The 18083-nt window shown below is 33.2% G+C and overlaps 1 protein-coding gene across 2 annotated transcripts in view; it reads right to left on the minus strand.

Moving 5' to 3' along the window:
• Window positions 1-1400: 1400 nt before the first annotated feature.
• LOC124353716 (sodium-coupled monocarboxylate transporter 2-like) overlaps window positions 1401-18083 on the minus strand; it is a 34534-nt gene continuing 17851 nt past the window's right edge. For both annotated transcript variants that reach the window (XM_046803686.1, XM_046803687.1), the window contains exons 2-14: window positions 15238-15449; window positions 14970-15129; window positions 14631-14696; window positions 13013-13064; window positions 12632-12699; window positions 11313-11467; window positions 10723-10863; window positions 10422-10530; window positions 8344-8453; window positions 3353-3539; window positions 3077-3163; window positions 2527-2672; window positions 1401-2346 (exon numbers count right to left, since the gene is read on the minus strand). In XM_046803686.1, coding sequence (XP_046659642.1) covers window positions 2055-2346; window positions 2527-2672; window positions 3077-3163; window positions 3353-3539; window positions 8344-8453; window positions 10422-10530; window positions 10723-10863; window positions 11313-11467; window positions 12632-12699; window positions 13013-13064; window positions 14631-14696; window positions 14970-15129; window positions 15238-15449 — 1785 coding nt within the window. In that variant the 3' untranslated portion in view covers window positions 1401-2054. The remainder of the gene's footprint in view (window positions 2347-2526; window positions 2673-3076; window positions 3164-3352; window positions 3540-8343; window positions 8454-10421; window positions 10531-10722; window positions 10864-11312; window positions 11468-12631; window positions 12700-13012; window positions 13065-14630; window positions 14697-14969; window positions 15130-15237; window positions 15450-18083) is intronic.

Genomic DNA, 18083 nt, shown 5'->3' on the forward strand with positions numbered 1-18083 from the left:
TATTTTAATATACCAAAATATTCTATAAAATATAAATAAATAATTTTTACAATACAAAAAATGTATTTGACTATGTGAGTGCTTTAAAATGTACGATGAACGTTATCTGGCAATTCTAGTCGAACAAAACTGTACATTCTGTGGAACAATTTACAAAAATAATAACAAACTGTACTAATTATTTTAAAACTTGTATGATTTATAACACGTAAATAAATTTATAAAACTTGTTTCTCATAGGTAAATTTAGTAATTAATAATGCTAGTCTCCACATTTATATTTCGACGCGCCTTCAGCGCGGTAAATACTAACTGTTATTTCATGCAAAACGCTTCCTTAGATTGAAGGCGCTAAAAGTTTGCCAAACAATTAGGGAATTAGTATTTTGTTAATTGCATACAATCCTCTCGCCAAAAAGACTTATTTATATCTTATTATTTACTTAAAATTATTATCTGATTGTTATTTCAAATATAATTATTATTTATTTATTTTTAGATAAATTGCTAAAACATATCTGCAAATCTTGCCTTGTCAATGTCCTGTATGGTTTTAACTATTTTTTACTTCTTAAAAAATCGTTATTGATATTGAATTAGTGTTACTTTTTTAAGTGTTGACTTAATTGCTTCTTATACCAAGATTGTTTAGTATAATAGTTTTCCAATAAAAATCCAACCTTGAAATAATTGTTTCCCTAATTTTAGTTGCAGTCTTGCGGGATGTTTTTTGCGTAATAAATATATGAGGTCGTAAGCACAGATCAGATTTTGTGGTTTAAGTATTTATGGTTGTTTTAATTTGAGTTTTAAGTATAATACAATTAAGTTATATATATTTTATTAAATAAACAATACTAATCTCTGAAAAAAGAAAGAACACTTAGGTGCGTACAAGAAGTATGTTTTAAAAGAGATATTTTGTGTGAAATAATTCCAAGACTAAGTAAGGAGGTAACTTGGTATTATTGTTTCTTTAAAAAATCTAAGCAGTTTCACTAAAAATACTTGGTACAATCAAAGGTATCATAAAATGTTTAAGGGGATACGTTTAAGACATTACTTTTGATTTATAGTTATCAATAATCAATCAATGATTTTATTTGTATTAACAAACAGACGATTCTCGGAAAAAAACAACAGTAAAAATATAAACTCATCCAATTGTTTAGTTGCAAAGTAGCGCTTTTAATTTACACTGAGTAAAGTAGTTGTTCTCGTTACTTCTGAAAAATATTTTCAACCCAACGCTACTATATTTTGGGTCTATATTAGTGTTATTAAAGGGTTGTAAGAATACTAATCGTCTCTGATAAACATTCTGATTGGAGTAACACAGTTTCAATCCAAAGCTGAACAAATCTTAGGGAAAGGTTGGTTTAAATTAATTTCACTTTAAATATCTATAAAAACATTTATTTTCTATATTTTATTAAAAATAGTCAACAATTCATGTCTTATTTCTAGCAACTTTTCAAAGTTGTTAACCTAGTTTTATTAGTAAAAATACAAATATTTACATGTTGTTATATTAAAATATTAAATAAGATCACAGCTCTTGATTAGTTCATCTCCAGCCTTTGAATGGCCAAACAGAGAATAACTTGGAATATATTCACTAAATTATTATAATGTAGTCGCACAATAATGTAGCTACCTACTTCGATGTACTCTAGTCAACAATAGCACTACAACAATAGCACCAACGATCTTTGTCAGACTTGATAATCAATTCTAATAATATTATTTCTAATATAAAATCCAGTCTTTAAAACTCTCTCAGGTTTTGTCGTGGTCCTTCAATAAATGATAAAGAATTAAAATTTAACGATACTCTTAAAATTGTGATTTGTTTATAAAATTGTCTTGGATTTAAAGGCTTTTGAAGACGTAGATTTGGAAAAGAGTCTTTGCAGGAGTTTGTCTTGGGATTCAAAGAACGTTTGACTGGATGAATCCTGTTGACATTTCCTAGTGAGTCCAATATTGTTTTGACTAGTAAACCTTCATCAAGGATCTGTCCTGGAGTTCTCTTGCAACATGTTTCTACTGAACTAAACACCGTTAATCACAATCTTCACAGAGTTCTTTTCCTGGATCAGCTTCAGCTCCTCTGGAGCTGGAGCAGGGGCAGGTAGGAAGCGTCTCATGCAGGGTGTGATGAGGCGTGGATCGAGCAATTCCAGAGGCTGAGATTGAGTGAGACAGGTGACAGTCAGGCCTACCAACAACCCCACTAGAGCTCCCAGGCCGGAGAAGTACATATAGGACAGTTGGTAAAGCGGAGGTACACCTTCAGCTATCACTGGAGAACCGATGCCAGCGTAAGAGGACGCAACTGTGGTACTGCAACAAGTACAAAGGAGATTTTGAGATGGAGCAACCACACTGATTGACAATTACAGACCTATTTCACTTTTCTAAAGATTTTGAAAAATCGTATAAAACATTATTAGAACAGGGATTTCAATTTTATAGAATCAAAATGTTCTTACTTTAGAGGCTTGGTAATTTGTTGATACTTACTTCAAGACATTGCTGCCAACTAAACATTGGTCAACACTAAGGATCTTGCTGGGAAATTGTAGCTGTCCAGCCACCATGTAGTATTGGGATCCTGCCACGACCCAGGTCATAGACACCAGACTAGCCACTGCTCCCCACAGTGCACCCTGTTAACATTAAATGCATATTTTATTGTATATCAGAATATAAATATAAAACTTTTCGCTTCTATGTCTAAGGCTGTTATACTCTTTCTTTTATTACTTCTTCGATGTTAAAAGTAAGAAGTGTAACGTCTTTACTAAAAATATAGTGAAATTATTTTTGTTATTTCTTTTTGTTTCTGAAATTGACTTTGCTCTATAAGAAGTGTTTATGTTGTTTAAGAATGATTGGAAATTCTTTTACTTTAAGAGAAAGAGTTATTTAGAAAAAATAAAGAACAGAACCACCAATAATAATTAATTTATTTTGTAACATATATCGGTTGTAAACTTTATGAGTGATTAAGTTTATTTTATGATTTGTAAGACTATGTTTTGAAATGGCTTACTGAGAAATTTTGGCTCACCTTTGAATTCACCCATGGGAAGAAGATTCCGACCGAGAAGATGTAGATCATGGCGCCGTGGGTGATACTAGTCACACTGATCGCCATCTGTACAAATTAAAGTTGTTAAGCCAACGATTATAAGGTAGTCTATTTTAAGTATATTTCTGGATGTGCTTACAAATTATAACCTGACCGGTGAATGTTTATAGTTTGACTCACAAAAAAGGTGGATTGGTCAAATTGGATTGAGAATTCAATTTCAATTTCTAATGATTATCTCACTACGTAACACACCTGCATGATGCCTCCTAACTTTTCAACGATGAAGATGAGCAGCACGCAGCAGGTGCCAACGACCAGAACGATGGCCTTCATGACTAAAGAGGCGGTAGCGTCGCTCTTGGGCGATTTCTTGTAGAAGGGGGCGACGAAGTCTTCGTAGAGGGTTCCGGCTACAGTGTTCAGACTTGCGGACATCGTGCTGGACAAAACACATTAGACAGTGAGCTTTAGTCGTAAACAGCTAACGTTCTGTTACGTAACAGAAAAGTAACAGGGATTACCTTAATCATGCTAAATTATGCCATTAATTTACAGAAATATAATCCGGATCAACGGTAGTGCTGCGTGCAAATACAGAGCACTCAATCCAAGGTATAAACGATTTTTGCACCATTATCGATATCTATGGATGGATTATGTATATCCAACAAAATCCATACATATGTAGACTTAATAATTGTGTAGGTAGATCAATGAAAGATCTGACATTGTAGGCTGAAATAATTTAAAGCACACAATTATTAAGATTATTTTATCGAGCTATTTATGGTTTATACATTACTGCAGTGGCCTGTCTATGGGGGGGGGGATAATGGAACCCCTGACCACAAAATTAAAAATATCTTATAACAGGGACTTAACTTGTTGAGATACATCAGTTAAATGTTTTAATTTGAATTTGGCCTATCTAGTGTGTACAAATTTATTCATATTTACTTCATACACACCTGATGTGTGCGTGTTTTTCAATCAGATCCATTCCTCTCTCCCTCCCACCACCCATGCCTTCCTAGTCAAAGCACTGCAATACATTCATATTTTCTCTTCCATCTACATGTTTTCCTCTATTTTTTTGACTAATATACCAACCTCTATATCCATCTTACAAACAATCACATTCATTTCGACCTTTTATTCTGTCTCAATAAAATCATAGTTACATTAATTAATTTTAATTAAGTTTGAAGTTATTACACAGAGAGTCCGATTGATTTTAAGCCATGAAAATAAATTATGTGAACTGTCCACGTTGATAGTTTATTGTGCCAGTTGTGCTTTGCAATGTTTATTAATATGCTTTTACAAAGAAAGTAGTTTAGGACCTTCAAAAATGTAAAAGAGCCTCTTGTCAACTAATTTGTATTCTCTGGAGTAAGTACATAACACTATCTGAATAAATGAGAGAACATATCAATAAATAACTAAAAAGAGGAGTTCATTTAAACAAAAACATCTTAAAGCGTCTTTTTGGATTACAGTTTAAACAACTTTTTCGTTATTTATGTGACAGATTTCCAAAATTAAAATTTTAATTTCATTAAAATTGATTTTCAATTAAACAGGGTTTTTCAATTTTCAATCACGAAAGAGGGAGTGGGAAAACTGCATTCCAAGCGGTTGTGGTCTGGATTGTTTCCAATGGATTTATGTAAACATTAAATTACGCAACTGCGGAAAATATTCAAGAGCTCTAATTAATTACGTGGTTTACAATGGAATCTACAATCCATTGATAAGTTGATCAACAAGTTCTTAAAATAAATGTAATCTAAACAGGTTTATTTTGTAATGGGAAGAGGGTTTTACCATCATTTGTATGTAGGTATACCTGTTTGTTGTTAAGTTATAGCTGCATATTTTAAAATATAGGTCCCATGACAACTATGATTTGACAACAGTGTCGCTGAGCGAATATCGAAGAGAACAATACATTTTAATCGTGTATTAACTAAGGAACAAAATGATGGAACATTTTAATTTAATAAGCTTTTAAACTTTAAAAAAAGGTTATGTACAAACTTTATGTGGCAGAACAAAAAATCATTATATATCACGATTTGCTGCATTCCTCTACACTCCACAATGCTATTTAACATATAATTTAGTTTTTCTGTATTCTTTATCTATTGTTCTTTAGTGTTTATGCATCAATTGTTTCCTGTTGATTTAGTTATATCCATGAATGCTCTTCTTAGCTTCAAATCTACATACAATTATAAAATGTATACTTGAATTTAAAATAAACCCATACACCAAAGTATCGAAGGAGCTCTCTGACAGAAATAAAAATCTTACCAACAAACTAACAAAAAAACCTGCATTATGTGTGTTGACTACTTACTGAAAATATCATATAATTTTTTATGCGAAAATACGATTTTTTGTATTCTTATAACTTGCTAATTTAAAAGACGCAATCTATCAAAGCTACTGTTTATACAAATTTAACAACCCTAAGAATAAGGCATCCTTGCAAATTTCGTGAAGAATTAATTAATATACAGATTTATCACACCTTTAAATATTATAAATAATTAGTAAACCAATAACCGTACAATTAATTATTAATAACTTATAAAAATAAAAAATATTTATTTATCATATACTGTATTTATTATATGGTGAACTTGTAGGCATTTATTTATTACTTGTAGGCACATAATACGAAAATTGTTTGCACTGAGCATTAATCAATCGAGTTTATTATCTGAAAACAGTTTCTGTTGTAGTCTAATGTAGTTATAATGTTCATTATTTGTCACACTGTCATTATTCGAAAGCCAATGTCGTAAGATTATTGATTTTATAAATTGAAATTAACTCCAGTAAAAATTGAGCATATCTTTAAAGTATTATAAATAATGTACGACAATTAATAGACCATTCTGTAAAGTCGTATATGATGAGGGAAATTTTAATCTGGTTTATTACCTGCTAAGAACGTGTTGTATAAGTTATGTATGGTATTTAAGGTATTTACAAACATGTGGAGCGGTTATGTGATAACAGGCAAGTGCCACCTTCTATAAACAATGTTTTTCAAGTTGACCTTGAAGAGATTTTTTTGTCCACTCCTTGAGAAAATGAGCGCTCTACACGTACTATAAGCAATTTCCCTTCCTCATATCCATCATTATCATGTCATGTACTGAATTAATCATCGGGTCTCGTAATAAAACATCTGTTATATAATGATCCGGCATTGTTACTCAATGATCATTTTTTCTTCCGCTGGGATCATACCATTATGACTATTACATAACAAATTAGTTTTGGTAACATTGGCACGGTTGCAATTAAATGATTCAATATATGAAGCTTTAATTAATTTTATTATAGCTTTATGTCAAATATTCCGTTTTGTGAATTTGTTACGTTGCTCAAGGGCTTCAAGAAGTTTGCAATGATTAGTTTCTAAAACTTCATTACTATTTAAACGTAAGGTCGTCATTGCATCATTGCACAACATATCTTAAAAATTTTCTTTGCTTTGACACGTATATGTACTTAAATGATTTCGGAATAGGCTATAAAGTGTCCAGAAGTTTACTCTCATTACTATTTAGAGGCATGCTTCTCGTGTTATCATTGAACAACATAACCTTAAACTTTTCTTGCTTTGTCACGTATATGTACTTAAATGATTTAGGAATAGGCTATAAAGTGTCCAGAAGTTTACTCTCATTACTATTTAGAGGCATGCTTCTCGTGTTATCATTGAACAACATAACCTTAAAAATTTTTCTTGTTTTGACACGTATATGTACTTAAATGATTTCGGAATGGGCTATAAAGTGTCCAGAAGTTTACTCTCATTACTATTTAGAGGCATGCTTCTCGTGTTATCATTGAACAACATAACCTTAAAATTTTCTTGTTTTGACACGTATATGTACTTAAATGATTTCGGAATAGGCTATAAAGTGTCCAGAAGTTTACTCTCATTACTATTTAGAGGCATGCTTCTCGTGTTATCATTGAACAACATAACCTTAAAATACCTATTCTTACTTTGACACGTATATGTACTTAAATGATTTCGGAATAGGCTATAAAGTGTCCAGAAGTTTACTCTCATTACTATTTAGAGGCATGCTTCTCGTGTTATCATTGAACAACATAACCTTAAACTTTTCTTGTTTTGACACGTATATGTACTTAAATGATTTCGGAATGGGCTATAAAGTGTCCAGAAGTTTACTCTCATTACTATTTAGAGGCATGCTTCTCGTGTTATCATTGAACAACATAACCTTAAAATACCTATTCTTACTTTGACACGTATATGTTCTTAAATGATTTCGGAATGGGCTATAAAGTGTCTAGAATTGTAGTCTGTTTACTATTTAAGAAGCATCATTGCACAACATAACCCTACAATTTGCTTACTTTGACACGTATATGTTCTTAAATGATTTCGGAATGGGCTATAAAGTGTCTAGAATTGTACTCTGTTTACTATTTAAGAAGCATCATTGCACAACATAACCCTACAATTTGCTTGCTTTGACACGTATATGTACTTAAATGATTTCGGAATGGGCTATAAAGTGTCTAGAATTGTACTCTCATTACTATTTAAGAAGCATCATTGCACAACATAACCTTAAAATTTGCTTGCTTTGACACGTATATGTTCTTAAATGATTTCGGAATGGGCTATAAAGTGTCCAGAATTGTACTCTCATTACTATTTAAGAAGCATCATTGCACAACATAACCCTAAAATTTGCTTGCTTTGACACGTATATGTACTTAAATGATTTCGGAATAGGCTATAAAGTGTCCAGAAGTTTACTCTCATTACTATTTAGAGGCATGCTTCTCGTGTTATCATTGAACAACATAACCTTAAAATACCTATTCTTACTTTGACACGTATATGTTCTTAAATTATTTCGGAATGGGCTATAAAGTGTATAGAATTGTACTCTGTTTACTATTTAAGAAGCATCATTGCACAACATAATCCTACAATTTGCTTGCTTTGACACGTACCGGTATATGTTCTTAAATGATTTAGGGACAGGCTATCAAGTGTTCAAAATTTAGTCTCACACTTAGCAACATTAAATAACTATCAGATTTACATAGGCCTGATAACATACTGACTTCTTGAAAACTTGATAAGTGTAAAAATTATTTCTGCATTACTCTTGTACTATCTTTTACTAATTAGTTTACATTTTTTCAGTACTGATATAAAATTACGTGAAACTTACCTCAAGGCGGCGCTGACCACCCCAGAAATGAACAGACCAGAAAGCCCGGGAACGTTTTTGGCGACCTCCATGACGTAGTATGGCAACATCTGGCCTGATTTCTCGATAACCTGAAATAAATAAATAATGTTATTCTATATCATAATACTCTAATCTTAATTTTAAACCAAAAGTAATTTGTTAACGAGGTAATAAAGGAAGGTGTGTACGTGTCTGATAATTCACCATAATGGTTAGACTGCTGCCACTAGACAATAAACGTTATCTCAGACGGTTTTCTTAAAATTTCCCAAGAATAAATCATTCCCAATAATCTTGTTGTATTTCCCTGCACACTTTGGTAATATTTCGTTCTTTTCCTCCTTTCTTAGAATACAAAGTTTTGGTGACAATATATCCTTCCCTTGCTGAATAAAGTCTAGATTTTAGAATTAAACTCCTGGTTTCCAGAGGGTGATACTGTACCACTCGTATATACTGTATTATAATGTTCAGTACATATATCCTATGGGATTACCGGACTTTCTTATCGTATATACTGTATTATAATGTTCATAATATATATCCCATAAGATTACCAGACTTTCTTATCGTATATACTGTATTATAATGTTCAGTACATATATCCTATGGGATTACCGGACTTTCTTATCGTATATACTGTATTATAATGTTCATAATATATATCCCATAAGATTACCAGACTTTCTTATCGTATATACTGTATTATAATGTTCAGTACATATATCCCAAGGGATTACCAGACTTTCTAATCGTAATTGCTCGTATATACTGTATTATAATGTTCAGTAGTACATATATCCTATGGGATTACCGGACTTTCTTATCGTATATACTGTATTATAATGTTCATAATATATATCCCATAAGATTACCAGACTTTCTTATCGTATATACTGTATTATAATGTTCAGTACATATATCCTATGGGATTACCGGACTTTCTTATCGTATATACTGTATTATAATGTTCATAATATATATCCCATAAGATTACCAGACTTTCTTATCGTATATACTGTATTATAATGTTCAGTACATATATCCCAAGGGATTACCAGACTTTCTAATCGTAATTGCTCGTATATCTATATATATAAAAATGAAACTGTTCGTGTGTAACAGCATCACTCACAAACGGCTGGACGGATTCGCCTAATTTTTTTTTTAATTTGTTCGTCTTGATCTGTAGAAGGTTATAGGATACTTTTTATCCCTTTCCCGATTCAGGATTCCGCCCCACTGGTTACAGAAATACCCGTAAGAAATGCATTGCAGCAAACATATGTTATTAAGTGAAAGAGTCTTTTCAAATTTTTAATCAGCTGTTCTTTGTAAACATATATAATGCGACAAAAAATATATTTATATATAAATTTCTTTACACTTATAGTTTTAAAGCATAGAGTAAGCTTAAGAGAAACGACAAATTTTGTTTAAACTGTTTCTGCAATCATAATATATAAAAATGAATGTTTGTGTGTTTGTCCTTTATAGACTCAGAAACTATTGGACCGATCACTATGAAAATTTGTATTTTTCTATGTAGAAGGTTTATACGCAATGCCCATTGATGTAACTAACCACCAGGCTGTACTGCAAGATATAAAAGTTATCAAAGCGCCTGCACATTATAAACTGCAATTACAACACAGTAGTTACGTATATTAAAATATCCAAACACTATTTGAAGGCAAAGAAATATACGGGCAAAGCTTAAGAGACGCGTGCGAAGCCGCGGGAAACAGCTAGTACTGTATTATAATGTTCAGAACATATATCCAATGGGATTACCAGACTTTTTTATTGAATATAATGTATCATAATGTTTAGTACACATATCCCATGGGGTTACTAAACTTTCTCATCGTAATTGCATGTACTTAAACATGATCTGAGTACAGATAAAAGAAAGAGAATGTCTTGGACTTTCTAATGTACCTTGGAAATACATATATCCCATGGGATTACCAGACTTTCTCATCGTAATTGCATGTACTTAAACATGATCTGAGTACAGATAAAAGAAAGAATGTGTCTTGAACTTTCTAATGTACCTTGGAAGTGATGGGATCGCAATCGTGGTACTTAGCGTACATCAGAAGGCCAATGAAAGAGGTCAAGCTCGTGACGCCAATAATGCAGACACAGGTGATCATCATGACTCTGGAATATTACAAAGTACCGTTATATATTTTCAAGAAATATGGAACAAAATGGGTTTAGATTTAAAATTCATGAAGAAATCATGAAGGACTAAATGCTGAAGTTGCCTTAACGCCTGTCTAAGACCAAACTATACTCGTATTGTTCAACTTCTAAAGGTTTTATCAGATAGACCTAATAGAGGTTACTTACATCTTGGCGCCTCTAAGGGTAGGTACACAGATGAACTTCTGGGTGGCACCGGGGTTGACGGCAAAGTTCGAGAGCCAAAAGAAGTGAGTGCCAGCGAAGACGGTCCAGAAGGTGTTGCGAGCAAGAGGGTCGGGGTTGAAGCTGAAATAGACGAATGAAATTAATGACCCTTTATCAAAAACTTATTATCTCTTCTTACACAGAGACTGTAACAATTATAATAAATAATGTCTTCTGTAGAGATTAGAATTTAAATTGATACAACAAATGTAGTATTTTAGTCGAATTTGTGATACTAATAGCGGTAATGAAGTTGATTATTTTGTACATATTCATCATATTCAGGAACTTTGCCAAAGTAGAATGTGCTTGAAAGAATACTCAAGAGAGCACTATCTACTTGTGTCTTAAATTATATGCTGAAATTTAAATTATATAATGGGTAGCCTGATTTTGTGATGCAAATGAATGGCACTTCAAAAAGAATGAAGGTTTCTGAAGGTTGAGGAAAAAAGCAGAATCTCCCTTAGAGCTGAGATGGATTTTCATATACCTAACAAGCGGTAGTACAGTTGTCGATCTTCACTTACTTGAACAGCTCCAACCTGTGGCCTGCTTCTGCAATTCTGAAGACCTCATTGAAGCCGCCAACGTCCCGGACGCCGAGGATGGTGACAGAGATTATGGACACCGCAATGAAGACACTCTGAAGAGCATCTGTCCATACAACCGCTTTAAGGCCTCCCTGCAGAAACAGAGAATGAATTATAAAGGGCATTATGAAATAGAGAGATAACATTGTTTGGAAAAACTCTGAAAACTGTATACTTAAAAGTCTAAATATAATATTGTAAAGTTGAATTACGAGTCCAAGACAACTTATAAAATAAGTTCACGGATTGTGGGATCTGTGAATCTGATTCCTGTCTTTGGTTTGTGTGTAGCTTTTGGAATGATTTAGCACCTTTTGTTCACTTAGAACGCTGAAGAAACTCCTCACTGCACCCTAAAAGTACCTCTGCGCTTGCTTGAATGATAGGATTTTCAGAATGGGTAAGGTTGGTGGTAGGAGTCGAATCCTGTCAAAATCCCATGAGGATTGATTTATATCTCAGTGATGTCACCTTGGAAGAAGGAGAGGCAAACTCTGTTACATGCCCTTCCAGTCAAAGCGGATAGGGGACTCACATGTTTAGACTAGCAAAAGCCTTTAATACTGAGGGAGTTCCACACGAACAATCACCCTCCACTCTAGATTAGACCTATAGATTCACCCTTTTGCTCCAATATCTGTAGGTACATTTTTATTTATTTAGAGTTAGTGATGTTCCGCTCCTGGATATCGATGGCGTTTTTGCACCCAGTGTAGGTTAACTGGAATGTATAAGCAAACGAACCCTCCTGCTAGATTTAGCACTTTTTTTGTTCTCTTAGAACAAGAAGCTTAGAAAATTGCACCTAGTCCTATAAGGACCTTTGCTCTGCTTCCTGAGTCATAGGATATTCTGGATGGGTAAGGTTGAGGGTAGGAGCCACAACCTATCGATTCACGAGGACAAATTTATGTAACTAATCTCAAGTCATGTCCTCTCTGAAGAAGGGAAAGCCAGCTCTGAACCAGCCTCCCTAGTCAAAGCAAGCAGGGGGTGGCTCTTAGGGAACGAACCCTACCAACTCCAAAAGTCATCTTCCGCAGTAGACCTATCGAATTTCACTTGTGCCCCGGATTCTCGACATTTGCGGCTAGTGATGTGCCACTCCTGGATGTCCATAAGGTTGCCCAGATTTAAGTGACACATTGATTTTTGCTGTGCCCAGTGTGAGTTCAAATGGAAGGTATACACCAGCCGGAAGTAAACCCTATTGGGGATTTATCACTTACACCTATTTCTAAACTAATGAAACTTACCAGAGTTGTATAGAAAATGCAGACGATACAAATGATGGGGGCTATCACGTGGACCGAGGCTCCAGTAACTGGAAAAAGAAAAGAAGTAAGAATAAAATACCTGTTCAGTTCAGAAACTCTATATCTTAGATTATTTTGTGCGGCAGTGATTGTTTTTGTAAACCAAGTTTGCTAAGAAAGCTTTTGGCACGAAAGCATTTCCGGGAATACAAAGTTTGGTGATATGAAGTTTCAACCAATCACCTTATTACACTTTGCTTCGGAATTAAAATTGACTACATAAATTTACAATAAAACTAGTAATACTTTATAATAGAAAAAGTCACAAACATTTATATCAATTTTACAAAAACCTGTTAAATTACTACTGATAACACATACCTTGGTTAAACGCTAGGGATGGAACGTAAATCACTATTGGTATGTAGACAATCTGGAACAAAAAAGAAAGTGTAAATTTAATCGTCAAATAATAAGTAATATTAATTGTATTCAAACATAAATATAGGACACAAAGGATTAGATCAAATAAAATCCAATAAAGACAGAATTTACCATTTATTAATTAATGTTGTGACATTAATGCGAAATTAAAATTACATTGTTTATTTTAATGATGTACGCTTTGTGATTTATATCCAGATTTTCATTGCAGGAACGGAAATGGCTGATGGTAGGGATATGAATTGCTGAATGACCAGTTGGCCTTGGACTCTCAAGTTTTATAGGCCATTAAATGTCTAAAATTTGCATTTATAACTCTTTTATTTCTTTATACAGCATCAACAATAAAAGGCAGGTTTGACAATATTGGTATGGGTTAAAATACCCGTGAGGTGAGTATCCGATGGCCGGACCTAGTACTACCATTGTTAGGACATTATGCATCATCAGGGTAATCGGTTGGCTTACTAATTTAAGTTTGCGATTGGGACGTATAAGTTCAGATTGACCAATTCTCAGTCTGTTTAAGGTGAAAAAGCGTTGTACCTCTAATATAAAATATTTGTTTTTTGTGTGTAAATAGACTGAATCCTATTATGATGTTTACCATGTTAAACGAAATAAATATTCTTTAATTAATGCTATAAATTGAAACATTTCAAAATTTTGTGTTCCGGCAAAATTATGAATTTTGGTGTGAACTCAAAATTTACGTTTTTAAATGACGCCTTGTTTTCAAGAGCTCTCTCTAAAAGACAATGTTGGAAGCTAACAAAAATGGTGGCAATTAAAAAATGACGCCTATACACCATTAAATCATTTGCTCTTTTCGTATTTATCATATTTAGTTTCATTTGTTTGTCTCTCGATAGTCAATAAATGGGTTAGATTAATGAAAATCGATTTCTCATATGGACACTAATGCGTAGTTTTATCTCGAGTAACTTTGGTGTTACGGTATTTCCTATCTTGTTATTGCAGCTAGACCCTAGTTTACACTAGATAACCGTGCAATACTAAGGTCGTTCACTACAAATAACTGCGTGTCAGTGTCTTACTAGAGAAATATTTATTCATTGATTAAACCAAAGTTTCAACTCTCTACCACAAACACTAGGAACGTGAGGTCTAAGAAGAAATAAGTGGCGTAAAGGATTTTAAATTTAGATTAGCCACCGTTCCTTACAAGAGAAGACTAACTATTTTTAATAATAGTCACAGTTTGTGTTTGTTTTTAAATTTATTAAAATAAGGGACTAAAAAAGAGAGTTGTGTTAGATTTCAAACAAAACTTTTCATTTTTTAAATAGTTCAAAATGTTTGAAAACGATTATACTTTATCTTACTAGCATACCACTGGAAAAGGATACTTGCAAAACCTATACGAAGGATCGGACTTTATTAATATCCTGTAGTAAAAGTGAATTTATAAAGTTCGATCCAAGTAAAGTTCATGAATTTCTCGTTTTGGTGGTCGACTGAACCTCAGAGTCAATAAAGTCAAATTCACTTCTAAGCTAATTTTCATAAAAATTTTAATAGAGTACTTGCTTACCAAGGATACGGCGAATATGAAGGACCCCAGTGTGCGGACTTTGGAGTTAAACCTCATTTCTAGGTACTGCAATACGAACAATTGGATCAGTTTAAGGCAGACATGATCTTTACACTAGCTTAACCTTAAAAATAATCAGTGCATTTAATATTGGCCATAACAGCCCTTCGTGACTAAAAAAAAAAAAAAAAAAAACTAGTGAGATACTTTTGCTACAGTTTATAGTTTCATAATTATCATGTTAAGCTTGAATATATGTTTGATAAACAATAGCATACTTTCCAAAGCAAATAAAAATACACAGACAAATTGTAATAAAAAGCTATGAATTCAATTTACCTGAAAGGCAGAATTGAGTTGCAGCGGATGAAATACTGGGAGGTAGCAATAGATTATCATAAAGGTGACTCCTATTATGCTGAAGGCTATGACGTAATACTGGGTGCCAAAGAGGTATATCTCGGCAGGAACTCCTAGCAAAGTGATTCCTGATACATGGCTGAAACATGAGAGAATATCGTGATAAAACATGGGGAATTTTAACATTATGTTCTTAAATGTTTTTGGAACATCTCAATTTATCGTAATCAAAGTTGAAGACACTTACCTTGCGACGTTTGACAAGGCGACTGGTATGATCCCCATCTTCTTGCCTCCCAGGAGGTAGTCTGAGACCGTGTTCTGCCGCTGGAAGCAGCCGATGTACAGACCGATGAGGGCGGAGAGGGCCAGCAGGCTGGCGAAAATGGAGTACTCGACCAGACCGAAGTGGGAGTGACCTGAGGTCAGGGTCGAAACTGTGGAGTTGATGACATCCATCTGAAACAGCCCAAGGGAAAATCAGAATGCCTCGGGAGTAGAGAGTATTTAACACTTATTGGGAATGTGGAAATGGAATGCCATTGAAAAATGTGATGATAAAAATTTTGTAAAAATTTATGTAAAAACATTTGAATGAGAGTAAATTTTAGAAGATAATCATAAAATTTCGAGGAATAAAACAATATAGTGCAAGATATGAAACGGTACGGTGTGTAAATTTAGAAATGGGCTCACAACAGAGGGAATTTGGGGAATTTGCTTAGTGACAATATGAATTTTATAACTTACTAGTTCAATGTAAAAGTCGCCCTTCGAATGGGAGTGAGTAGCCCTTCAGTAACCAGAAAAGTAGTAAATAAATAAAAATTATCACATCAACATTCTTGGAAAATTATGTTAAATCAGCGCTTTATTAAAAAGAAGGGTCCAGTAACTCCCATAAAACAGCTAAGGACAATTAATTATAAATGTCTTTGGCATAGGGTTTTACCAATAGCTATAGTATTTCAGAATACTGTGCATTTCACGCATGTTCAGCTATTACAAACAAAACAAAAATATTGATGTAGGAGTAAAAGAATACAAATTATTTACTCTGCAAATACCGGGCCGAAAACCTCTGATATATACAGGAGGACCTGTACGGGTATTCGTAATATTTTCAACGACGAAAAAACGGGATACATTAGACGCATGCATTTAAATATTTGCCCAGAATTCCCTTTCTTTTTATTAAAATATAAATTCGGTAAATCAATTTATTTTTCTATGGAAATTGATTTTAGTTCGTAAACATAAAAAATAATTGTCTTAAAGATGTGTCTTCACCGTATACAAACATGTGTTTTGCCAGTCTACCAGTTTTAATACTAAGCTAAATCAAAATTAAGTAGAAATTCTTGTAGTACTATAAAGAGGAGTTATCATACGACAGTTAGTTAATTAATCTGCTGCCGAGTTACTCAATTAAATGTTAATTGATTTTTTAATCAGTAGAGGGATCATTGGTATCCCTACCAATACGAAATCCGTGTTGGTTTTTAGATCAGAGTATAAAACATTAGACAACATTAGGAAACACTCCTGCCCGCTTCGCTTTCCGTTCACTTGTTACTTTAACGCTTACATTATTTTTAAGCGTGCAACAATTAAGAAAAGGATGTTCATTAAAATTCGAGGAATAAATTTATATGTTTGCAACAAAATCATTTGAATCCAAAACTGCTTAGCTGTTATAAACAAAGTTTGCATTAAAAGTATCGAAATAATTAGAAATTACAAAATGTTGAAATTCTTAAAGAATCAAAACATTAATAATCATTGGTTTTATGGATTTTCAATTTCATTACGAGTATTTTAAAGCTTAGTTTAATATACAGACATTAAATGGTCTCAATTTTATTACCTTAAATTTATGGCACTTGTCTATTTTTGTGGGGTTTTCAGTTAGTGCTCAGCAACAGAGTTATTATTATCTTTCGGGGATGCGGCGCATCGGAATACCACGTGGATTAATATTACCTCAGAAAAGTTGCTGAGAACTGTAAAATTATGGACATTGTTATGATTCACCTACATCGTGAAAAGCCTTTTACGTTAATGGAAACAAGTCATCGGCAATAAAAAAATCCAGGACTGGGTAAACCCAACACAGTCAGAGAAATACAGGTGTTTGATGCCGTATAATTAACATAACTTTCGAATAGAGACCGCGAGAAGTGCACGGATTTGTGATTGTGGTGGGGGGGGGGGGACTCGGGGAATCCCGCGCGTTCATTTCTCCTCCATACAGGTATAATTGAGTACATAACCTCATCTGACCAAACCAGTAAACAATAATTATGTTAGGTTGTTATTTGCGAACCGGTTTAAACCAGTATAATCCGATTCTTTGGGATTTAAAGGGGGATTTTTTTGTAACGGTAAAGAAATGTTCTGTAATATTTAAAAAAGTTTTAGAAGACAGTTCGTATGAATTCTTGTTTATCTTTCCCACGTTCAAATTGTTGATATTGTCTTCAATATTCTAACGGAATAAAACATGCTCGTTAACTAAGTGACATTACAGTAAATTCAATTAATCATCGCTACATGTCGCATTTAATGGCGTAAGTAGAGCTGGAATTAAAGTTTCCACCGTATTTTTAAAACCTAAAGTAATTAGTTTTTTTTTACTTATAAAACAGACGTTTTCGTTACGATTTATTAAAGAGAATAAAATGTAAAGACCAACAGTCCTAATATGGACGTTATAGAATTCAAGTTTACCAATTTAGTATTCAATCTAAATTCCTTTTAAGGTACCCTATAGAGAGAAAATGAAAATCTAAAACGGTTATGGTTGCTCTACTTTAGAAGAGTGTAAGAAATGTTTCAAACAAAAACAAATCCCAATAGTGAAGTTTTTTTAATAACCCCTATAAACCCATACAAACTAAAAGTCGGATTTGGCCAGCTAATGAATGACCTGTTAATTATTCAAGATAATTCAAAAATAAAATATTCACCAAAGATGAAAAAATTGCTTGAAAGTTGTGGTGTCTAGAAATGTTTCTTTCAGGCACTAGTATAAAATTTATATTACAAGAAATCGCTGAACGTTTGTTCAGAGGTTATGATCGGTACTTATTT

Source organism: Homalodisca vitripennis, chromosome 2 (genome assembly GCF_021130785.1).
Source record: "Homalodisca vitripennis isolate AUS2020 chromosome 2, UT_GWSS_2.1, whole genome shotgun sequence".
Lineage (NCBI taxonomy): Eukaryota > Metazoa > Arthropoda > Insecta > Hemiptera > Cicadellidae > Homalodisca > Homalodisca vitripennis.